The sequence below is a fragment of the Lytechinus variegatus genome, chromosome 1 (genome assembly GCF_018143015.1).
Source record: "Lytechinus variegatus isolate NC3 chromosome 1, Lvar_3.0, whole genome shotgun sequence".
In the NCBI taxonomy this organism is placed as follows: Eukaryota; Metazoa; Echinodermata; class Echinoidea; order Temnopleuroida; family Toxopneustidae; genus Lytechinus; species Lytechinus variegatus.
The window spans coordinates 34260021-34286970 of NC_054740.1; the positions used below are offsets into that span (position 1 = coordinate 34260021).

Consider the following 26950-nt stretch of genomic DNA (forward strand, 5'->3'; position numbering starts at 1 on the left):
GCAATCATCCTTACTCTTTCCCTCCACCTTGCCCCATTCATTACATCCACATTCCTCAATCCAACCCCCTACTCTCATACATCTATCGGAACATAATAATTATAACCATAATGAATTACAAGATGCGTACAAACCTTGATTGGTGTATGTATCCATAGCGATGGATTGAAGAGGATATGATCGACAAGATGGCGAAGGAGCTGGATACCAGTTGGGAGGTTGTTGAAATGCTTGGCTAGGTCTAGGAACAGCTCTAGGACCGTGCCTGTCATGTGCTCGGGGGAAGCCTGATAGAGAAGAGAGAAATGTTGAATTAATTAATCAATTATTATATACTTATTTGCCATATTATAAACATTTACTATGAAATCAGACCATAAGTTTCGGTCTCTGTTATGTTGGCTGTTCCGCTGAACTCCGTTGGCTTCACTCACCAATTATAGAGACCAAAGTTCTAGCTCGATCTGTACAGGGACTCAATGGCCATACGTTTATTTATTAAATTCGGATAAAACAGAGAAGTGAAGATGCGTGACAGCCGAACTAAGTCACTGTTTTTCCCCCTTTTAAGTTTATTTTCCCCTGTTTTGGTGCATTGCAGGCCAAAACGGAATAATAATTTTTATTGTGGTACAGTTCTTTTTATATATTTTTATGAAATAAAGACAAAAATCGATGAGCCCCGTCGGAAGGATTTTGCATTGTTAACCCCCTAATGGTGGCTGCAGGATAGCGATCCGTCTGTGTACGAGGAGGATTTTTTTTTTTAATGTTAAAATACTCCTTGAAACAGACGGCTGCCAGCTGTCTTCTATGAAATATGAAGGCAATATATTTTACCTAACTAAACAGTTTCTCAATCTAATCTCACAACTTTTGAATAATAATATAAATATCTTCTTTTGCATTTCTTAAGAAGAAAATGAGGTGTGCATGACATTTGTGAGGTTTGAAATTTCTAAAGAATAACCAATATGTGGCTTACAATAAATGATTGGATGTTTGCATGCTTACAAGCATTTAGGCTTTCTTAGCAATCAGGTAAAAAACAATCACTTCCACTTACCAGATCAATAGGGGTCATCTCCTATTGTTTTTTTCTCAGTCTCACTTTTTTTTTTATAAATGACAGTGATTATAAAAGCCTTGAAACAAAATTTCATTACAACATTTTGATGAATGAAGAAACTACATCAGTCTTATAATAGTAAGAATCAAATGATAGTTTAACATGTTTAATAAATTGAATTTCAGGTAATCGTTGGAAAAAGTTTGAAAACATTTTCATGTCCATATCTTTGGAATCTAAATTTGTGGCAAAAAAGGGCCCATTTGAGAACAAGTTGGAATTTAATGCAATTCCAAAAATTATAAAATCAACTTGATTATCAAACAATCAATTTGGATTTCTGTTTGATTTGAGTCGTGTTTAAATGTAACTTTTCCACAATAGGCTCTTAATCAAACTCATATCAATGCCCTTCTGGCTCCAAAGTAATATTGGTTCAGAGGATGGACATACTACCTTCTGCAGTATATAGCCTAGGATGATGAAACCTCTACCATGGACCATCTGCTGTTGAGTTGACATAGAACCCTTTAGTAGATCACACAGTAATCCTAATAGAAGGGGGCTGTAAAGGGAAAATAGAAAAGGAAAATTTGCTTTGTATTAGTACTGTGAAGATTTATAATCAGTCTTATTATAGCTTGTTATTTTTCAAATGGTTCTTTAGTTTTTGCAAGTTTGAGATATTTTTGGATACATGTATGTAATGACCTCTGTCGCCGATGATCTTGATACCCTTCCAAAACTGATCAGATCAACTACATTCCTACATGCATAAATAACCCAAGTTTGGTGATCTGTCAAACGGTTCTCTAGTTATAGCGAGAATGAAAGTGGGACAGAAGTAAAGATAGACACCCAAAAACATAATGCCTCTGGCACCACCCATGCTAGCAGAGGCATAGGAAAAAATATCACTTTTCAAAAGGAACAAGATTTTTTTTATGATGAAATATAATCATGATAATGGGCAATTCCATATGTGTTGTACGGGACATTTCAACAACAATATCTAGTCTCTTAGCTGATTGCTTGAGCATTTGTCAAAAATAAAGCTATAGTAGATAGTCATGTGAAAAACTGATTACCATCAAAAAATGTTTGATTATGGGTGAATTATGGTGAAAATGTTGTGTGTTGAACGGGACTCAGAAATGTCCCGTACGACACGCAACATTTTCACCTCTAATTCACCCATGGACAACATATTTTTGTTGGTCATTTTTTTACATGACTACCCAGTAGTACTTTGTTATTACCAAAAAATACATTGAAGTTTCTTGTTTGTTTGGACAGTAGGTTGAAAAATGTTGTGAAAATTGCTCATTTTTCTAGCACGGGATCACCCAATGATGATATCAAGAATATTGACCAAATTAAGTATACATGGAGCTGGTAGCACAAACTAAAATGTTACTTAGAAATCTTTTAAAATCTGTTCAACAAGCTTACCAAACTGCTGGAGACTCCTCATCATCTTTGGTAGTCAGTTGTTGATGGAGATAATCCAGTTGGGTGAAGATTGGGAAAAGCATGTGTATACCACCGATGGAATGCAACGTACTGTGGATGGAGTGGGTCACAATGGCTCTGACATCCTACAAAAAATTCAATGGGGATTTGAAGTCATTTTCAATTTTGCAATCAAATTTAAAAAAAAGGCAACATTTTTCAACAATTGCCCTAAGTGATAACCCCACCACTATCAATTACAATAACCATCACTCGTCCCCCATCGTCCACATCAATACCATCATAGCAATGAACACCACTTCTGCCTTCCTATATCCATCAACTTACTATGTTCTTATTATTTCCTATAACCCAATTTCATTTCTCCATTCCGGCTCTACTCCATTCCACTCTTTTATTTCTTCATTTTCCTTTATTTCCTCCTCATTTCTTCTCTTTACTGTGGTCACTCTAATACTATGTGTACGTTAGGTTATGAACATGATATATTGCTTAGTTATTTTCACAGATAGACCACAGACTAGCCACGACCCCATAGATACCATCATATGCAATATGACTTTTAAGTGTCTCTTCAACAAAACTGCAGCCAAAGATGCGACAACATATCAACAAATGATTTGAAAAGGACACATGCCTGTACATACCTGAACCATGAGGGCGTGGGGTGAATGGACAAAGAACGACGGGTTACCCTTGGGTGATGACTCTAGACATAGCTGAGATTCTGTAGCAGCGGGGTTGTAGAGGAACACTATGCTGCTGGTGAGCTTGCCATCGTATAAGACCTTCTTGAACTGATCTGGAAGGCTCACATCACTCTCTGACGGGAACTTGAAATGACTCTGTTGGATTGAAACATTGATACAATGGTCATGTTCAGTATCAGTGCATAATTAATTGGGAAAAGAAAGAGTAAAATATAGCAAAATAAAGACATAGATGGGATCCAAATTTAGCCTGGCATTAGAGTTGAAAACCCAGATCTTTATAAAGGTTTTCACCAAATACTATTTATAATAACAACATCAATGATGATTATAATCATGTTTCCAGGACTACAGTCCAACATTAGCAGAAGATGCCACTTCTTTCCTACGCTCAGTATTTTAATCCTGCCAGGTACGAGTATCCCATTTATCTCTGCCTTTGGGCGAGTGGAGAATAATATGGATAAATTTCTTGCTGAAGTGAAGATTGCAATTTTTATAATGTCAAAATCCCATTCATATAATCTTTTTCAGTTTTATGAGCAGCTTTCTGAATCAGTAATCACCAAACACAAGAGGTATGCCATCAAAACTCAATTTATGTCAATAACATTAACCTTTAAAAATGTCAATATCTAAAATTGTCTTTCGAGTATCTTGCTCAGTCAAGAATGATACATTACCGTAATAAAATTATCTCGTATGACTTTCTTGTGCTAAGCTAGAAACAAGATGTTGATTCATAGCTTATCAAGCCATTACTAGAGCTGTGTATACATTATGAAACAATAACTTCATTTTTGAACCCAAGTCAAGTGTACAATCCAAATTTATTCCTTTTATAGTTGTGTACTAACATGATTTTTAATGAAGCTCTCTATTGCATTATTAATCTGGTTGCTATTTGGGATATCAAATCATGCTATCATGAATAAGTTGAGAGTGTTTTAAATATATAAAAAGAGACATATGGTGTTCCAATTTGTTATACATTAAAAACTTCTTCATTTGCCAGACTCAGAATGTCTCTGAATTACCAGCATGAAGCAAAACCAAATCAATGATAATAACAATAATATAAATGTCAATGTATAATATTGTCCTCACTTTTTATACGACCGAAAAAACAAATGTTATTTTTTTATATGACAATAAATTATATTGAATCTTGAATATGCAATTTTTTAATATTTCACATCACATTATGATTTAAGATAATCTTTATTTGTATTATGGTGATCAAATTACTGCTCGGATTATTCCAAATATCAAATAACATAAGTAAAATATATTCTTCTTTTGAACACTACATTTATTATTCCTTTCCTAGGTCAATGTAAAATTACCCTGTAGTTGGGACCTAAGAGGTATATTCCATGGATACACTGTGGTGATATGGCTTCACTGAACAGATACACAGATGACAGCTGGCCACTGAATGTTCTCTCCTTGTCTGCCGTGGGCGCCGACCCTAGGAAACACTTGTCATATGGCTGTCAGAGAAAGGGTGGCATCACATTGTTAGTGATATGATCAAAACTGCTTGTTCTACTCTACAGAATATTGTCTTTTGTTAAATCATCATCTGCTTCTCCCTCCATAAAACAGAAAAAGAGGAATTGTGATCAAACCAGTGCATAACACTTCCAAGGACAGATATTGTGGATATTTAGCATGGCCAACATGTGGTAATGGTGGAATTTGAAAGCAATCCCCTATCCTGCTTTTAAAGGTATATGTAGTTCATCACCATCATCCTGAAAACAATACTGTGTTTATGTCTAAACATGAAAATACAAGCTGAAACTAAGGTCAAGGATGCCAACCTTGTAAACTTAATTGAAATACTTTGAGGGATGAAAAGTAAGTATATGTGTTCAACTTTTCTGCTATCGATGTGTATAATATGATTTTAGAAGAAAACAGACCCAATAATGAATAGCTAAGTGGTTCATGTGTTAGGAAGTTCAAGGCACCATAACACAAGGCTTTGCAATCAATCACTAAATGGCAATAGACAATGAATATCACTGTAGCATTTACATTTTGTTCAACGCACTGACCAAATAACAATCAGAATTGCTCTTTTATATTCACAATCCATTGAAACACCTTTCTGCTACAGGTTTCAGGACGATAGCCTACTTTCCATATAGTCTTATCTGCAAGTTTCACAATGATTACAGGATCTTATAGACTACAGTCTAATAGAGCATTAGTAAAATGATGAACTTACATCACTGGTGCTGACATACCACTGCATCTCACCCGATGATACCAGGGTTCCATTGACATAGCATTTGATTTCACTTGTCCTCCATCTGTTGTACACATGCACCACTGTTACCATGTACCACTGAAATAAGAAATAATATATCAAGATTAAAAGTCCCATCTCATTTCGGTAAGCCATGTATGTTTATATTTCTTTGCTGTCAGGGAATGATGAGCAAGAAAAAAAATCTTGCCAAAATGATTATTCAAAACTTAAGGGCCTGTATTCTGAAGTCAGGTTTAACTTAGATCATGGTCTAACTCTGTGCTAAAATTATGGGAAGCCACAAGTGTCAAAATTTTTATCAAGTTGTATGTTTCCTATGTTTAATGCGCTCTTTCCTGATTCATCGATGGTGAAGACAATCATCTATTTATAACTTCCTAGACAATCATGAATGATTTGAGAGCCAAATGAGATGAAATATGATATCTCTACCGTTAGTGATTTATGTAACAATTGGCTTTCCATATTTAAACCACAACTTTAAGCCTGAGTTTAAGTTAAACCCGACTTCAGCATATGGGCAAGGGTTTTTTTCTCCGTAGGACAAAAAAAAAAGAAAATATTTCAATGCACTTTCTATATTTCTTATTGATCACATGACACCTTACCTATTTTTAGTGACTATTACCAATGAATTCATAAAATTTATTAATAAAAATATTTTTAAACATTTTTGGTTATTGAAAAGCAAGCATTAAAAAATATTGTTCCATATGACATGGATAATAATTACTAACAGGTCTCATCCCATCTTAATGCCATTTCAACTTCAAATAATGTATTAGATTACCAAGACTAATATCCAGTTTATCTTACATCATTTATTCTATCTGCAGAATGGTAAAAATCCAAACAGTAGAAATGCACATAAGACCAACTTGTATTGGTCCCAGTGGCTATAAAAAGGATATTAGGTATATGTATGATCAATGGGATAATTAATTACCATGGGAATAGCTGATCTGACATTTACAATCTACTGTTCAGATCTCATATTACACATTTACACAAAACTTTTAAATTCTATTGTAGTATTACAGCAAGTATTGCATGTCATTCATTATGAGTAGTATGGTTCATTTCATCTTAGTAGGAGAGTAAACACATGAACTTAGGAAAGGAATTAATAAAGACCTCTTGTTACATCTCATCAGACAAACATGTTACTCCAACAAAAGACTTGGAGTTGCCTGCCTGAATGGATCAACTTTTCCCCATTTACACTAGGAAACAATGCTGACTGCTAGTAAGCCTTCATTAATTCAAGTACAGGTTAAAACAAATTCAAATGTCTTGGTAAAAACATGTGTGTGCATTATTTCAATGTAATTTCTCCTTTTATGAAAAGTAATTTCATCTATGACATATCCTGAGATCATTTTAACAATATTTACAAAAAGTTGTCTACTGGATTTGCTTCCTCTATAATTCAATGGTTCATTTTCATTATTCATGCTTTTATCAATTAATTATATGTTCATTTACATGGTATGATGATACATGACCTTTAGTGAGACAATTTCCATTAAGAAAGTCTGAATTAATAAACAAAAATTTATTCTTGTGTGAATGACCTGAAATACTATGTTGAGTCGAGGGAATAGATCTTTTTGACTTTTCACCCTGACTGCACTGCAAGAGGATACGGTGGCCCTCTGGTGCCTATTTTCAGCCCTGGTTGTAACTCCACACTTTAATCAAAATGTATGCTTTTGTGCACGAGCCAATTAGCTGTCTGAGTGGCAGAATGACAAGGGTGGTGATATTTCATCTCAAAGTAGGTGGGCCTGTCTCAAAGTGTGGCATTTTTCTTTCTCTCCTTTGAATATTATTTCCACAAAAATACATTTCACATACTAACAATTTTCTATAAAAATACATTTCACATACTAACAATTTTCTATAAAAATACATTTCACATACTAACAATTTTCTATAAAAATACATTTCACATACTAACAATTTTCTATAAAAATACATTTCACATACTAACAATTTTCCATAAAAATACATTTCACATACTAACAATTTTCCATAAAAATACATTTCACATACTAACACTTTTCCATAAAAATACATTTCACATACTAACAATTTTCCATAAAAATACATTTCACATACTAACAATTTTCTATAAAAATACATTTCACATACTAACAATTTTCTAAAAAAAATACATTTCACATACTAACAATTTTCTATAAAAATACATTTCACATACTAACAATTTTCCATAAAAATACATTTCACATACTAACAATTTTCTATAAAAATACACTTCACATACTAGCACTTTTCCATAAAAATACATTTCACATTCTAACAATTTTCCATAAAAATACATTTCACATACTAATAAGAGCTTGTTCCACATCTGTGGTAATATTGTTCAATATCAATTGACCCATAAAATGACTAATCAAATTACTTTGTGAGTTCAATCAGATAAATTACTTATCTAAATAGAAAAGGGCAGGAACATGGAGGAATTAGAACCAATTTCTTGTACTTATTGTTGCTGATCTTTATTAGCTACAATTGCAATGTCAGAAGAATCCAATTATTAAATGACCTTAAAAAGCACTAGAATAAATCTAATAAGACATGTCACTAATTCAGAGTGCAATCAATCTGTTTTCGAGTAAAGCTGCCTAACCATACTAAAATAGGGATCTAATTATGATGACTGCTCTTTTGTAATCTTGGCTACTGAACTGATAAGGTCATGGAATTAAAAAGAAACCTGAACTTGAGCGGAGGCAGAATAAAATTACAATGTAACTCACCTTTCTTGGTTGGAAGTCATATTTGATGCAGTGCTGAAAGCCTTTACCTTTGACCTTGACAGAGGTCACAACCAGGCATGAACCCATGAAGTGACCAGAGTAACCGACACCTTTGCTTGTTCGAAAGCTAGACCATGAAAAAGAAAATGCCTTTTACAAATTTTTGTGTTTGAATTGAGTTACATTTGCTCATGTTGCAATATAATTTACCATGATGGTAGTGATGGTGGTGGTGATGTTGTTGGTGGTGGTGGTGGTGGTGGTGATGGTGGTGGTGTTGGTATTGGTGGTTATGGTAGTGGTGGTAGTGATGGTGATAGGGGTAAAGATCGTGGTGTTAATAGTGATAGCACTAGTGATGTTTATTGCAGTGGTCATGACAATGGTAGTGGTAGAGGTAGAGAAAGTGGTCATGATAGTGGCAGAGATAATGGTATTAGTGGTCATGACACTAATAATTGTTCTAATTGTGGTGGTCATGGTAGGGGTCGTAGTGGTAGTAGAGAAAGTGGCCATGATGGTGTAGGTGATGGTAGAGAAAGAAGTTATGGTGGAAGTGATATAAGTAGTGGTCATCATGGTTGGAATGATACCACAAAGCACCTCAGATAACATATTAAACCAATCAACAAATCATGTTTGATCCTCAAAGTACATAAAATGACAAATTTCCTTTCCAATAATACCAAATAAATCTAAAATCTCTCATTCTGACTTTCTTCACATTTAATGTCTTTTGTGGCAAAGGGTAACCTATCCCTATGTGATATACACTGCATAAAATATTGCACATTCACATTACATCCCTTACCAGTATAAGTACGGTTTATCCCTCTCTATGTTTGTATTGATCGGTTCCACTCTAAACCAGGTAGAGAACGTGAATCCATTCTGATAGGGCCACCGGGCAATGGGTGGTAGTGCTATAGCCTGTATAGAAAGAAAACATAATGTCAATTAATAAATCACTGTACCACTTTACTCAAATAGTTTTTGCAGTTTTTATGAAAGTTGTGGGTCAAATCTAAGGTACAAGGCTGATCTGGGGACCTATTTGAAAAGGAGTACTGTGTGACTTACATTCAAGCTAAGAGCCAAAGCTATAAAACATTAAATGCTACAATTCTAAGACAAAGATAACCTCAAACCCATCACATGGCAATATTTTATTAGCTGACAACAGAAGCTAATATCTTTCCACCAATTTTTTCAAACAGAACCTAGAAGAAGGTAGATATCGTGGCTTGAAATGATCTCTTGATAATCATGATGATAAAAGAGGATTATTGTTGGCAGTTTGAATAGTTCTACTCATCAGAGTTATTTGGTAGACTTCATCAGAGCCAGAACCAAATACCTGTTAATATACTGATGCACTTCTATCAACTTCTACTGCTAGAGGGAAAAGGGCTTCATAGTCATTTTTATAGTATAAATACACCCTGCTCGAGAAAACTTGAACCTTGTAACTGATGAATGGATATTATTACGGGAAATCTTAATGTCCCCTAGCATGTAATGATAAAAAATGTCAAAAATATATTCTTATTTTATTCATATTCCATACCTTGTCCAAGGAATGTAGGGTATCAATATTCTTTATATTTTTACCCCTTTTTCCTTCTACTCTACTTCTCTTTTCTTCCCCCTCCCCACCAATAATATTCCATTTTCCTTCTTACCCTTCAGTTTTTTTCTCTCTCTCTCTTTCTTTTTCTTTTCTTTTTATTCATTTTCTTCTCCTCTTTCTTTATCTTTCCCTTATTTCTTCTCTATTCCTTTTGATTTTATCTTCTTATAGATACTATTTCCTTGTCATTTTGAGTAAAATACTCTTATTTTCCTCTCCTTTGGTCATATTCTGATTGATGTGCCTTCTTAATTTACAGAAATTGAATTTATTCATACTCCTAGCATTTAATTCTACAAAAAAAATTACCTTATGAACCTCTAAAGCTCAATCATCAATAATATCAGATCGCTTTCTGATTGCACAAACGTTCCATCACCCACATCTTTTGTGATATATACATATAAGGTCAATAACAAACCACCGATTCCATATGGGCATCAGGTGCAGATATAATGATCCTATTTATTCAAACACTAGATTATCACAGCCTCAGAAGAGAGAGCATCAATGTCACATAATACATTTAATGTGCAAGCTGGTGCGAGTATCTGTAAACAGTTACATGTTATAAAGCATTACTGCATAATTTGATCATTCAAAGGAATGATTGTTGAGGATACAAAACTCATGATTAAATGCACAAATGTAATACAATGATACCTTCTCTCTACAAAAATAATTCCTCATTTTAAATTGAAATATATAGGAAAATACATTGGTTTGCACCCCCCCCCCCCCCGAAAAAAAAATCATTATCTTGTGGGCCTATGCTTTTAACAATTTATATCCTCTTTGATATTGATAGAGAATTCCCCCCCCCCCCCCCCCCGGAACTCTAAATCAAATAGAATTCCAATGTATCTAATGGAAATAATCATAATTATTTTTCAAGAAGAGTGACGCTTCATACAAAGATCTTTTTGTTTTTATGTTCCCCTTCAGATATACCCATCTCCCTAGTAGGATTTACATGCCAATGGATGCATGTGCAACAGGGACCTGAGGTGGCTTTGAAGAGAAAATTAGGATGGAAATGGCTACAGGTTTTGATTTCTTACCACTAGCAAAACAAAATCCCCTTTTAGCTTGTAATGAATCTTCGAGTGCAATTCCAATGCTACAGGGATTGATACTACTAGAATGCTTAAAATTTCCATCCATAGTTATATTTGTCAATCGTAAAATACCAATCCGGGGCTAGGGGTGAGAAGTTCATGATTTATACAAGTAAAAAAAAATATCCTTTAACTCCACATTTTAGTGGTCCAAAGGTAGTGGAAAGTGGAAAGGATTATTAGAAGATTTTGACAGAAATGATAAAGGATGTCATCTGTACTGATAAAAGATAAAAGACTGCATACTAATTATTTATTTGGTCAGATTGTATGATAGAAGGATAAAATTCACTTCTAAGACTAAAAAACAAATGTAAAATATCATTCTTTCAGATGAACTATTTTTAAATGCTTTTTAAATAGAATTTGTTTTATGACAAAATTTAATGACTTTTAAAAAAAAAACTACAGTTATCACAAAAACAAATAAAGTTGTTCAACTAGTAAAGGAACTAATTATGTTACAAAGATTCACAAAGGTGAAAAACTGTATTGGCTTTTTAAACTTTAAAGTTCTTAAAATGAGGCACAATCATTATAAAGGTTGTGAAAAGTTGCAGCTGGTATCAAAAAAGCATTGCTCATCTCATCATCATGAAAATAAATGATAAAAACTAAAACAGAGTAGCCCCTTCAGCTTTAGTGTGATCTACGGGCATGTACCATTTCTCTTTCTGCCCCGTTCTAATCACATGGAAAAAGACAGAATGTCCCATCCATATTTCTAAATCTTTGATATGGCACGACTGGGGTTCAAACCCACTACCCTCCATACAAGGCGGGTGCTCGACCACTGAGCCACCATGCCTTGGTTGGATGATAATCATTGAAAAAAAAAGGTGAGAAAATGGAATGGTTACATGATCTCTGGTTAGGCATCACTTACAGGAAATGCCTGAATGCTGACAGTCAGTCACCTTGTATGTACATCCCAAGGCAAGAAGGGGTGGAAGAGGGATGGGGGTGGGGTGGGGGTCTCTTTGATTCCAGTGATGTGGTAATGGAGAAGAATCGATTACACAGATGAAATTTCACCACGGAGGAGGATGTTGGTAAGACGATCACTCACACCATTTTTTCAGGACGTAGGATGGGGAATATACAGAGAGGTGTATTTCACTCCTGTGTGTGATAGTCTAATGATGCTTGTGGAGATATTCTCCTACTAGACTAGAGTTAGTGTACAGTGAATTATTACATAATACACAATACTTTTCTTCCAGCCAAATAATTCTGATATCCCTTAACTGTTTCTTTCAGCATCACCAACATCATTTTGCAGTGTTCACTGTAGGTTGAATTTTCATTATAGAATTCTCATTGTCATCTTTATCATCAGTGTATTTTTATCACCAGCATCATGTTTTTTTTCCTTCCACCTATTACCCCCCCCCCCCTCTCTCTCTCTCTCTCTCTCTCTCTCTCTCTCTCTCTCTCTCTTCATCTTATCCTCATTTTCTTCCCCTTTCAGCTTATTCGTCATCCCTTCCTCTATATTTTCCTCACAGGGTACATACACAAGTGAATGTACAGAATTTGCAACATTTTCACATCTAATCTAGATTTAGTTGAATTCATAGCAATATGAATTGATATCATACTCCAATTAATTCATATCAGATGAAAATATTTATAGGTAGTGGATGTTTTGTGAATGAATGAGATGATCAACAGCGACCCAAACAGACATTGGCTCATTCAATGAGAATAATATAACTCTATTCCATGGTTTTATGCCATGCTGAAGAATTATTGAATATTGAATCCTATTGTAATTAGTTCTTTTCAATGCACATATTGTATAAGTTGAGATATTTAATTCATGTATATGTGAAGTGCATAAAGACTTTGTGTATTATGCACTATAGAAATGTAATCTTATCATTTTTATTATTGTTGTTTCCTTTTTCTTGTGTATAAGCATGCACGCAGTTCACCGTCACATTTTTTTGTCTTGAATGACAATAACTGTATCACCAATTTAAAAAGCTATGAATAACTTACATACACTAATTTTTCATTCTTACTCATCATGACATGTATAACAGGTTATAAAAGCAGACCATTTAATGGGCATATTGATGGGTAAAAAAGTGTTGGAAAGTGTGTACAACAAGAACCATTTCAATGGCCGGTTTCATCAGCAGCTGATTTGGTATGCAAAGTGTCACTTTACATAACGACTCTTACACTATTAATCTACATATATGGCTGTAATCTGTACACACCTAATCTACCACACTCCTTGATTCCACCCACGGGCCTTAATCACTGTTGGAGGAAGTACATAGGATTGATTTCACATGGCTCTAAGGAAGCAATCACAATGACTGGGTCATGAATCTAATGACAAGGGTTTTCGGGGGCAATGGTGTGAATGAGGTAGTCGCTTGCTAATGGATGCTACTAATTGACTGTACTGCTATCTCATTACAGAGCTAAATTTCTTGCTCTCATTGGATAACAGGGGCATGAAAGAGATAAAGCTATCTTTATACCCATTAGGATCTAACAAGTGATATCAGAATGAAAGGAGGGAGTGTTGACTTTTCAGATTAGATTTCACTCCCAAAGGCTAAAACATAATGTTTTACAGTATAAAAACTGGTGCGATGATGCATGCTCATGCATGCATGCCCATGTTCCCTTCAAATCTGTGTTCATTTTAAGTTAGCATTATCAGTCCTTTGTTATATTTTCTCTGTTTTAAGTAGTGTTTTCTTTTACCTTTTAATATTGACATTTAATAAGAAATTGGATTTTTTTTTTTTAAAGGATTGTTTGTATTGCCTGTTTTCCCTTATAACTTATTTGCACCTGCAATGACTAGTTCCTTATTTCTAATGGTTTGTTACATTTTAATTCATCATTTGTGTTTATCCTATTGAACTACATTTTGTGAGATAGGAAAAATAAATCCAAACTGAAACTACATCCATGTTCACTTTTTTAAAATGTGCAAAAGGCAGCAACTGGATCAATCTAGCACCTACAGCATCTACATGTATTAAAGTTAAAAGTATCCTGTACATCACTGAATTTGTATCAATCATATCTGTGTAAGATGTGAACATATCACACTGTCATGGTCACCCAAACATATTTACCTTGAAGAAGGTATAAACAAGTAAAGAGAACCATGTCAACACTTTTTGAGTTTATAGTTACAAATATCAATATTCTATTCAAATCATATGAGAAAAAGTTGTCAAATATGCAAGAACAATAATATATAAGTACTCATATCGTCGCACATACCACGCACCGTCCTCTCTGCACAATTCGATGCGAAAGTTACTTTTGAAGAAAACGCAAATACAGAATACAGTGCTCTATCGCGCCTCGCGATTTCACCACGAACCGTCCGCTCTGTTACGATGCCCACTGTAGCGTAAATAATTCACTTCAAGAAAATATAAAGATACTGGATGAAACTTTGGTACCTGAACTATCGAACAAAGACACTGGTAAATAATTTGCTCTCCTTGTAGGTGCACTTATTGCTGGTTTTTAAAAAGCTTTTCTTTACATGCGTTTTTTGCCAAACTAACTTTCACATAGAAGTGCACAGAGAGGACGGTTTGTGGTGCGTGCGACAATATCTCATACTGCGCAGACTGCACACCTATATTTCACTACTGTTGCTTTTGATAGAACCATAAAACTGATGACTGTCAACAACTTCCTTCAGCAAGGAATTCATCCAAATTGTGTTGCACACAACCCAGGTGAGGTAAATGGGTACCGGCAGGGAGTAATTCCTTGAAAAGCTGTGTGCACCTGAATAGGCAGCCTAGCTTAGCCGGGTAAAAATAATAGCAGGGTCCGCTGGGAGAACAGTTTTCAGAACTGAAGTGGCTACCCTGGGTAAATATACCATTATTATTACTTTTATTATTATTATTATAACTTACGATTTCCATATAAGACATCTATAATAACAAAGCCATTGTCATGCTTGCAGTATGTAGTTAAAACAATGAAGAAACTCAAAATGCCTTGAATGTTTTTCTAAGCCTCTGATGTCAACCAGCTATAATATGATCAATCTGCTATTTTTCATTCATAATTTTAGTGTGTTTTCTCCTCTTACAGTCCTGCAAGAACCACTTGTAAAAGTCTGTTAATCTTGAAAGTCATGCAACAATAAAAACAAAACTGTGATTCCATCTTCCAACGATGTACCTCCCATAGGAATCAAAGCTTTTATCTGACTATTTTTTACTTAAAAAGGGCGAGCGATCTCGAAAGGACTTTGCTTCAACAGCAGGTGAAATACCTGTTCATGCGCAAGTGTTCAGTGATCCCTCAAGGGATGCGTCCATCCTGCGGCGAAATCCTTTTGTGGTCCTCATGCGTTGTCTTCTTGGAATGATAAATATAAAGGTGGACAGAGCTTCGCAATGACTCAAACGAGGCAGCCATCTTATGGTTGGAATTTACTTTATTTAAAGCCACTGTACTGTAAATCATGCTAAAATATACATTATCAGTTGTAGAGACACGACTGAAAGAATTAATTTAGAAATGTCTTGATGGTGTTGCTGATATTTTCACACTATAGAGCCAACAAGTTACCTGTGTTTTGGTGCTATTGCAATTTTCATCAATTTCATGTTACATTTTAGTGACAACAACTGCCAGTGTGATTAATATGATACAATTCATAATGACTATCATAAATCATTTTTATCTTAAAGCACTTTTTTAAAGAAATTTTAATCGGCACTATATAAATATTGAATTATTATGAGCAGTTGCTGTAAAATTGAATTGTAATATCAAACATGAATTTCCTTTTAGTTTAAAACACATAATTGATTTAGTGAAGATGAATTTCTCAGATTTTGTCCAAATAAATTCATAATGTATTCAGCAAGAACAGTCAATCAGCCTTCCTTCATATATTAAGTAAATATCAATTGTAAAATGATCTACTATACCACCAAGAAAATTGGTAATGGAAAATCAAATGGCATGACACATAAAAAGGAACATGATATCATAGCATATGTATTTTCTTTCTCCTAAACCCTGAAGCAATATTTTCCCTCATCTCATAAATTTTCATTGATATGTTTTCTTCTTAATAAACCAAATATAGAATGCACTTAGAGAATGTACTTATAACAAAGAAGATAATTATATACCCATCTTTCCCGAGGCTAAATAACAGCATGTTATAAAATGACGAACCAGAAAAAAAATCATATATCTGTATCTATTTTAATACAAATAATGCAATTTCATTTTTTATAAGGATTGATGGTGAATGAAAATAAACCACCTGTCAATTGAAAAATAGGGGGAAATAGCAAATAATTAAATCTAAAAATAGCTGAATTTATGAAAATCTGAAATTGATTCCTTCATTTGTAGATTCTAGTTCTATCATCTTTTGATAAGGTCTTGTATAAATCTTCAATCCATAACAACTTCAATATCAAGTTGCCACATATTTTATTTCATTTTTACTTGTACTTGCTTTTAAATTCTAATCATCAAAGTTTTTTTTCAGATATGAGTTCTCCAATTTCTTCAATGGTCACTACTACCGATCAGGTTTCTGCTTTGTTTAGGGTTACATAACATAATTTGGGTTTGATTTTTCCTTTGATTAAAATAAAGGAACACTGTCAAATCAACCAAAAACAAAATGGACACGAGTTTCATGACAACTGATAAAAAGACGTTTTCTGAATATTAATGCATTGCATTAAATACATACATTTGACAGTTTACAAAAAGTAGGTACTTATAAAACCTTAATGGGTAATAAATCTCCCATCAGGGGAGAGGGATTGGACACTGGCTGCGTTTATGCGACCTTAACCCAGAATCATGATTTGAATCACGATTTGAATCATGATTCAAAACAGCAACATGAATCACGATCCGACAGAATCGGCGTTTATACGACCATCTTTCTAACGCTGTTTCTCCCTGAATTCGGGCCGATCCAGTGCGCATCACAGTGCGCAGTTTGACCCAGGAAGTATAGGTCCAATTTGTGCCTTTGGAACTTTGAAGACAAGATTGATGAAAACAATGAAATATACAAATGACACTACAGTACAACCCCGATGGTACAATACACAGAATGATAATTCCTAAATGCACGTGTCAACTGGCATATACACTGGCAATACTGCTCCACGAAAATTAACCTGCACGAAACACAGCGCGCGCCTTTGAGTCGAACCCGGAAGAAGCACGACACAATGACGTCATAGAATCATGATTCAAATCACGATATCGTTCATACGACCTTTTTCGTTTGTGATTCTACAGAAACGTCTTTCAAAACGCCCCTTTTTCCATGTTTCATGTTTGTGATTTGAAAGACGTTTATTTCCACTTTTGACAAAAAGCAATCGTGATCCTGCAGAATCGTGATTTGAATCATGATTCTAATCATGATTCTAGGGTTAAAAAGTGTCGAATAAACGCACCCACTGTGAGAAGCAAACCTGGCATGGACAGCAAACAATGCTACTAGGCCTCTTCAAAAATGGAGGTCTCTTACATCACTATCAAAAAGAGACAACACTAACCAAGAGCAAAAGAAGGAAATGAGACACTCTTGAAAGATATCTTTAGAATCCCAGGGGCACCAAATTAACAGTAATGTTGGTCACAGTCTATGCTACCTCCTATAAACGAGTCTAGAAGAGTTGAATTAACCTAATCAACGTATCGGCTTGCTATAAAATGAGTACATTAGGGGTAATACTATCGCCCACCTCGTTACCCTATCTTCCCCTCCTTTGTGCCTTATGCCATTAATGCATGAGGTAGGTTAGCATTTACCAGAGTATTCATGTGAGCTTAGGTTTGCCATGGTGATGGGATTTGCCTCATTTGGATTAATCTATTCCACCTGGCACATAACGCATTGGTATACATTTGTGGTTATACATTAAATTTGAATCATTATTCAGATATGATCAAGAAAGTTATCAGGTACATCAAAAGTTTGGCAAAAAGGATGGTTTATGGTGACTTATACTCACATACATGAAACAACAATCTCTGTGACACTATTTTCCAAATATCACTGAAGCACAAAATCATTTCAATGTTCCCTTTTTAGTTGGTGTGAAACATTAATAAAAAAGAAACAGCTTTTCTTGTTTTAAAAGAAAAAAAGCTGTATTTAATTTTCTTAGTTTCCAAGCTGTACACTCTAAAGATTAATTGGTGGGAATGGGCAAATCCCCTTTAAAAAAGCAGAGGAGTACTGTATTTTTAAGAAGTGTGGTATTAAAACATTCACTCTTTGGCCCTTTCCACCCTTTGCACCTTTTTTGTTTGCAGAGTGTACTGTTTCTCCATCTCTCCCCCCCTTCTATCAAATACCCTGTCTTAACAGACACTTTTCTGACTGCCCTACCCCGATATAAGCAGGGTAAAAGAAATCCCCCTTTCCTGTTAAGATGCTCCCACTAGGAGAAAAGCAGCACTGTGTCTGGAAGAATTTTTCCAAATTTAAGCCTGCTCTGACCAGGGTGGAAGCAAGGTAGAAAAACAACTCTACAACGCCCGGACACATGTTCTGTTAAGACGCGATCAGGGTGCAGTCCATCTGAAAAGCTCTCCCCTCTTCTATTTCTTTCTCCTTTTCTCTCTCTATTCCTCATTTCCTCCATCTCTCTTGCTTGCTCTATCTCTCTCTCTCTCCCTTCTATCACACTTTCTAAAGATTTTCCTATTTTTATTATTAAACTTCAAAGACATGATTAATAACAATAAATGCCCATCATATAAGAATAGTAAACAGAGAAAATGGGCCACAAGGCCTTTTCTTAACAATCAACCTTCCTATTTCCATATTATCACAGACCACAGCTACATCACCGTAGCAACAAATCTGTTTATCAAGAGAAGTTCACCTCACTGAAAAAAAGCGTAATGAATCGACAAAAGGATTTCTAGAATCAGAGAACTTTCATTTTAAGGGATAATTATTCTGTACAGGATGAAAGGGGACATCATAACAAGTCATATTGGTTTACAGAAACTACAGCTCTTCTGCCAAAAAACACATGAATGAATTTTATTTTTATCATCTCGTGTTTCATGAATAGAGTGAAATTTAATATAGCAATAATGAATGCATCCTTTTTCTCTCACCCGCCTACACTTCCATTTGGCCTTCATGACATTTTAATTTTGATATCAACTTTTTCCCCCTCAGATTTGATGAAGCTTTCTATCAGTATGATTCAGAGGAAAAATCGCAATTTGTAAAGATTTTTTTTTTATAATGGTTTCATTATGATTGATTTCATTTTTACACATTTCTTCCCAGTGTCAACCATCTTTCAAAATTATTTTCAGGAATGCACACTGAGGAGAATCAATATATAATTGGAGAGAGGAACAAACAGAAAGGAGAGAGAGAGACAGAGAAAGAGATAATGATAGAAAAGAATACTTACAGCGCCATCTTTGCCAGGAAAGCTAAATGTGACGTCTGGACCATGTCTGCGAGGAATCTGTCTTAGAGCTTGGAGTAGTCGAACAGAATGCTTTGGCTGGAAAATAAAAAGGGAAAAATTGTTATAATTTTTTCTTATAATATATTATTTTTCTACAAACTTTCTTAATTTGCATTATTCAACATTATACAGGACTATGTCTTAAAAAATGAGATCTACTTTTCTTGTAGTGAGCTTTGTTTGTTCAGATTCTGTACATGTGTGTTTCAAGGGTTCAGTCACAAAAAGTTGTCCTTGAATGCAATTATTCAAGAAAATCCAGTACAGCTTACTTTTCAGCGAAAAATAAAGTACAATGAGGGCTGCAAGTTAATTTCAGAAGTGATCAATCCAATTCAACTCCTTTAAAAAAATATATAATCTTGATATCTGAACATGGATTGCAATTCATGGAAAAGCATAATTACTGAGGAGAATATACATACATGTATGTGGCAACGTACAGACCTGCAGATTAACGATTCAATAAAAATAAATGGCCTGGAGCACAGTGAAAGTGCGGATAACGTGAACAAGATCTTTTAGAAATTCATTTCCACAACTGTTATCTTAAAATTCATTAAGATTGCAAAGGTCAGGTGCTCTAGCCAGAGTACATTCTCCACTGCTCTTTAATTATAAACACTCCATGCTCTCTTACTGGAAATAAACTTGACCTACGATGGAGAAAAAATTGTTGTGGAGACATAGAAAGCAGTAAATTTTTCTTATGCAAATTAAAACATCAGCAATTATCAACTCCTGTCTCTTTTAATAATAAAAAAACCTATATTCATTTTTGACTTCTATTCTTCTTCCGTGATTTAACCCATTCCCATTTCAACTTCACCCAAGAAAGTCAAGATGATTTTATTCAAAGCAAAATGAAATGCACTTTCAGCGTTTGCATGTCATTTTTATTTCATCACGAAATTCTTTGCAACATACAGGCATCCAAAGATGCATTTCAAAGCTTGTGTATAGTTTTGGTAAATCCACCAAAATGCACCTATCACTATTCCAATTCATTGCTAGCTAATATGAATGGATATGCCCTATAACAGTTATGATGTGGAGGATATGAAATGAAAATGTGTTTTACAGGATAAATTTTGCGATTTTACATGGAAATTTAACTTGATCGGGTCACCCGATCAAAATAAAATATCTGTGTGTTTTTGTCTTTCAATTAAATCCTATTCCAAATCATGGAATGGGCTGAAACTTTCAAGATATGTTCTTTGTCTGTAACTTTTGGATATCTAATCACTAAATTTATAAGATAAGTGCTTGAATGCCCATTTTTTTAATTTAAAACAAGAATCACCGAGAGAGGGCGCTATATATCCAAGATTTGAATATTTGAAATTTTCTCAGAGAAGTGCAGTTGGAAAAATATCTAACGGTCTCTACGCTTCAGTAAGACTGTCATATTAGATGATATTCGATTATCAATCACATTATTGACCCTTTACCAAAGCTATACACAGGCTTTAAGCTCTAATGATCAAAAGAGATGCACCCCCCAAAAAATCCTCATCATCAAATGATTACTATGCCAGAACACATTGAATCCAGACAGTGAAAAATCACTAAAAAGCCGGAGGCTTCCAGTTTGTGACAATCTCAAACTTTCCACCAAGGTCTAGCACTTTGCACTATCTAAAAGAATCAGCGTCAGCACCTTTGAAAAGCTTGTGCAGAAGTAAACGATTCCGACACAAAATTGGTTACGTGGAGCCCAAGGAAATCTGACTTGTCATCTTGGCTTGTCTACCCCATTGCATTCCATACCCTATAGGGGAGATGCCAAGGTAGATAGATTCTTGTTGATCTTCTCCTATATGAATATCATCAGTATGCATACAGTCATTGATGTACAAATGTACATACAATGTTAGGACAATTGCCTGTCAGAACTTGCAATTATTGAATCTTCTTGAGACAGAAAAAAATATTTTTTTTAAAGGACTTGTTAAATTTCTATTACCAAACTAATTTTTAAAAAGATGAGTAAAAAGAGGAAAATAATAATCTTGTGATTCATGCTTTCACACTTCAATTCAATTTTCAATAACAACAAGTATAAGAAAAACAATGTCAGACACCCCAATAATTACTCTAAAACAGATACTGTATGACATCATGTGAGTTTCTAGCACTTTTGAATCTAAAAAAATAGTTAATTACGTTGCTATCATTTGTGTGAATGTGACTTTTTTTCAGAAAGACTGTCACCTTATTATCATTTCTGGTATGGTTTACATTTGTATACTTTTATCATTCATTTTAATTGTAATACGATACATTTTTGCACCAAAATTAAAAAGTGATTTTACATGTAATTAATACTTAAATTCACATTCAGAACATCCGTTTCCTTCAATAGGAGTGATAGCCTGGGTATAACCATGGCTCATCTTTTCACTCTCAATTACAAGCAAATCACCCGTGTCTATAAAGGCCACCGCACACCTTACGACCCAACCGGTCGCCGACTGGCTTGCGACTGGGTGAGGGGAGATGTGACGTCACAGCTCTTGTCAGCTTGAGCGTTGCAGACCGGTCAGAGACAAGTCGCAAGGAAAATCGGAAGGATTTGACATGTCGAATCCTTATGACTGGATCGCAAGCTCAATCCAACCTCCAGCCTATCAGACAGCAGAGTTGCATAACGCATATTATGATAAACATCGCACATACGCAGTAGTAAGCGCAGTTTCTCAGATGCTATGCCAAAAAGCAAAAAGCGCTTGCGTGAGTTGCAGATCGGATCGCAAGGTGTGCGGTGTGGAGGCTTATGACTGCCTTGCGATTCATCTCCCCTCACTCAGTCGCAAGCCAGTCGGCAACCAGACGAGTCGTAAGGTGTGCGGTGGCCTTAATACACACAGCTGGTTCCTCACAATCATGAAACCCTTGAAAACATCCACATCCATAGCAAGCATGATGAGCATCGGAGGAAACATGAAACATAGTAACCTTATTATGTCAGAGGTGAATTTGACGAGGATGCAATGTTGTTCGTACTGTGCAGTCACACATACAGTCACAATATCAGAACTTTGGTCTTTGGAATAACCCATTGAAAGGGTCAATGTAAAAAGTACCACAATCGAATGTGTTTCACCACACATTAATTCTACTGCTCAGACTTAAGGCGACCGCACACCTTACGATTGATCAACGACTCAATTTTGGAATATACGTAGTAGAATTTGATGCTAATATTGAGACTTGGAATATCTTACTGTGTAATGTTCGAAATCATCTTACAAATACCTATGTTCAAATCTGTGACTATGCTATCATCCTTCTTAGAATAAAAGCAAATTTAAATCTAGTCGTAATGACGTCATAGCAGTCATACGATTGGCGACGATTTGAAACTAATTTGGCCTTTACTCCAAAATAAAGGCTTGCAATCTTTCAAAATGGTTATATTAGTATTCTTTCAATTAATTTAAACCTCAAATAAAATATGTTCCATTCACATTTTCAGAAAATGAGCAAAATGTGATTTGTTCCAAAATCGGATCACAAACAGTCGAAAGGTGTGCGGTAGCCTTTACCAAACCAAACAACCGAGTGGAAGAATCATAAAAAGCAGTATGAATAGGCATGATGGGGACTTCTGCATGAGAAACATCCTTGCATGCATATTATTGTTTTTATTCATTTTGGCAAACTGAAACTAAAACATCCCCCCCCCCCCGCACATTCTTAATTAAAAATCGAATAAAAGTAAATGGTAATTCAATGTTAAATACCAATTACATGATTATGAGGCATACAAGGCCCTGGGAAGCGGTGGGCGCTGTGTGTATAATTCTCCACAGGCAGCACCCCCAGGGAATTCTGGAAGATGTGAAAAAATTGACAAGTGTAACCAAAATGACCTTCTTTTTGTCGTAAACCCCCTATTCTTTTTTTAAACCAATTGTGAATTCAAGTCTTTTCGGAAAGAAGCGGGAGTGTCATCAGTTTGAACAGTGGAAATAATAGAATATCTATACAAATTTTGAAGAGAGAAAAATGGGACATTTTAGGAAATTGGGAAGGGGTACAAGTTTTGAGGAAAATAAATCAAATATGAGATTAAAATAAAGGGGGATCAGGTGTATAGTATTCTTGGAGTTGTAAATTCTCTGATTGCTGATATAAATATTAGCATTTACGAGAGATATACGTCTTCTGAGTGCATGCTTGCGGATTTATCTTTTGATTGTACTATAAATAGGGCCTATTTCATTGATGTAGTAATACAGAATAAGGTATGAGTCAGATACATGTATATTTTTGTGATTGTGTGACTTATAATTCATGAAGGTATAAGTGTGTTGATTGGAACTTAATGAAGGTATAAGAAATGTGAATGTATATTGCATATCCCTTTGAAAGCGCAGAGAAACATCGTCTGCATACAGTGCCCTTAATCTATCAATAAATGCACCCCATTCTTTGTAATAAAATCTCTTAGGAAAATTTGACTAGCAAAAAAATATAAAAATAAAGGCTTTCACAAAGAAATGAAGGTAATTTTGTTCCACGTAAAAATTTGACGAGCAAAAATAAAAAGGCCCCTACTTATGTATGAACAAAATTATTCCCATTTAAAATATTTGCTGTGACTCTCAAAGGGGGGAGCAGACCTGTGTATCAACGACATATTTACATTAACTACTGACTATGACTCTCAAAAGGGGGGCACAGGTCAGATGTCCCCCCCCCCCCTTGGATCCACCACTGCCTGGCCATTATATCTTATGAAATTTAAATTTAGATATATTGTTACAAGCTTCCTTTGAATAGAAAAATAATACGTAGGCCTCCAATATACAAACATGCAGCATTTTGATACATTACTTAGAAGCAAAAGTAATGTGAAAATTTTCTGACTCTTAACAGTCAGCCTATGGACGACATGTGTTGAGCAGGCTTGAAAAGAGTTTAAAAGTTTCATATTATACATTCATATTTTCAATCTAACTTCATATTGGCAAAATGAGAGAAGAGGTAAAATGGAAAGGAAAATAAGGAAGCAGCGGAATAAGAAATGGATGAAAACAATTCATCTCTTTTCTCTTCTTTTTTCTTTGCTTTCCTGTTGTAGCTTTTTCTTATTGCTTTGCTTTTCTCTTGTAATTTCAATCTACATTCATTGTCATATTACTTTATCCAAGAAAATAATTGTTTGATTGAATTTAATTGAATTTAATAACTTCTTTCCTATTTCTCCCTCTTTTTTAAAATCTCTTTGTTATAAACTTCAGTGGCATATTTGCCGACAAGGTTTCTTTTTTTAAATCACTTTTTCATAAACTTCAGTGGCATATTTGCCGACAAGATCTTTCCAAAACAAACATTTATATCAAAAGAAATTTCAAAACCTGAGGTAATTTTAATGACCATAATAATCACTTCATAAAGGCATATAGTTTGATCTCGCCGTCTAACAACCAAGCTGCGATGCATCAACGTAAATTTTTCTCGATTTCCATGAAAATAACATGTCACATGATGCCATTTAGTAAAAACAAAATGTAGCATGATGACCTAATATTAGTTTATACTTATACCTTTCTGAATTATAAAAACAGGCTACATTTTCCGACACTTTCTTTGACAATATTTCATTTGTAGGCTGATCTCCGATTCTCGAGTTCCACGTATACGGCTGATACTGTATTTCAAACTAATCGCCCATTTTAACTGAAAGCGAGGAAAATTAAGCAGAGTAGCCCTACTGAAATAGAGAAAAGTCTAATTTCAGCAGTCATGGATAACAAATTTAATTCGAATGTAACTTCAGGAGAGTTGACATCAATGCATACCAATTGGAACATTGTCACTGCATCATTTCTTATCTTGATAGTTGTCACTGGTCTGGTTGGGAATAGCTTGACGATCATCTCAGTTTTCCTGTCAAATAAACTAAAAACTACAACCAATGTTTTTGTCGTTAACTTGGCAGTCAGTGATGTGGTGACCTGTTTCTTTATTCTTCTCCAAGTGGTGGATCTATTATCACCCAATGAGCCATCACTATCAAAAGTTTATGCAGCCACTGTTGAATTAGCCATCCCAGTTTTAACTTACACTACTATGCTAACATTGGCTACGATCGCATTTGTACGATGTATCAAGATCACTCAAACCTTGACTACCTTCGACAAACTTTTCACAAGGCCCAAAATAGCACTCTACATTTTGGGTTCATGGGCGTTCCCGGTTATATTCAACGTGTCTCTATACTTGACAAGACCCAATGATTTCATTGTTTATGACCCAAAGACTGAGAAATTTTTGTCAAATGAATTTACCATCACCGCAATTTCTTACCAGGTGATCGATGGAATATTGGTAGTCTCCTTGAGTTTGATTATTTTGATTTCCTATATCAAAATAATTCAATATGTTAGAGCTAGCACCCAAAGGATGGCAGCTGCTGCTGCTGGAGATGTAGCACCACCGAATCAACGAGATATAGCAAATGAGAATGAGCCACTACCAATTCAGGCACGAGAGCTAACAAATATGAACAAGGCCCCACCAATTCAGACAGGAGTGCTGGCAAATGAGAATGAGTCCCCACCAGTTCAGGCACCAGAGCTGGCAAATGAGAAGGAGTCCCCACCAGTTCAGGCACAAGAGCTGGCAAATGAGATGGAGTCCCCACCAGTTCAGGCACGAGAGCCGGCAAATGAGAAGGAGTCCCCACCAGTTCAGGCACCAGAGCTGGCAAATGAGGAGTCCCCACCAGTTCAGGCACGAGAGCTGGCAAATGAGAAGGAGTCCCCACCAGTTCAGGCACAAGAGCTGGCAAATGAGGAGTCCCCACCAGTTCAGGCACGAGAGCCGGCAAATGAGAAGGAGTCCCCACCAGTTCAGGCACCAGAGCTGGCAAATGAGAATGAGTCCCCACCAGTTCAGGCACAAGAGCTGGCAAATGAGAATGAGTCCCCACCAGTTCAGGCACAAGAGCTGGCAAATGAGAAGGAGTCCCCACCAGTTCAGGCACAAGAGCTGGCAAATGAGAATGAGTCTCCACCAATCCGCAGAGTAGAGAACCAAGTACCACCCACAAGATCAGTTCGCCCACGTCATCAAATCCCAGTTAACCAATTCAGGGCCCGCGAAGTCAAGGTAACAAAGAATCTGGCCCTGGTTACCATAGTATTTTTGTTCTGTTTCCTTCCCTTTCCCTTCTTGATTAACATTTCAAACCCATTTTATCTTAGTGTTGGATCTTGTGTTCTTTGGAGTAACTCCGCAATGAATCCAATTATCTTCGGCTTCAAACACCCCAATTTCCGAAGGGTGTTCATATGTATCTTAACCGGGTCTTTTAATAAGATCCCATTCCCATCCCGACAATTGCGAGCAATGTTACAAGATCAATG

General features: G+C 35.4%; 1 protein-coding gene across 10 annotated transcripts in view; it reads right to left on the minus strand.

Moving 5' to 3' along the window:
• Positions 1 to 26950, minus strand: part of LOC121412155 (neurobeachin-like) — a 102895-nt gene that overhangs the window by 51554 nt on the left and 24391 nt on the right. For all 10 annotated transcript variants that reach the window (XM_041605105.1, XM_041605079.1, XM_041605097.1 and 7 more), the window contains exons 3-11: positions 19509 to 19604; positions 9131 to 9249; positions 8320 to 8446; positions 5489 to 5608; positions 4599 to 4745; positions 3190 to 3387; positions 2522 to 2667; positions 1526 to 1634; positions 135 to 287 (exon numbers count right to left, since the gene is read on the minus strand). In XM_041605105.1, the coding sequence (XP_041461039.1) occupies positions 135 to 287; positions 1526 to 1634; positions 2522 to 2667; positions 3190 to 3387; positions 4599 to 4745; positions 5489 to 5608; positions 8320 to 8446; positions 9131 to 9249; positions 19509 to 19604 (1215 nt within the window). The remainder of the gene's footprint in view (positions 1 to 134; positions 288 to 1525; positions 1635 to 2521; positions 2668 to 3189; positions 3388 to 4598; positions 4746 to 5488; positions 5609 to 8319; positions 8447 to 9130; positions 9250 to 19508; positions 19605 to 26950) is intronic.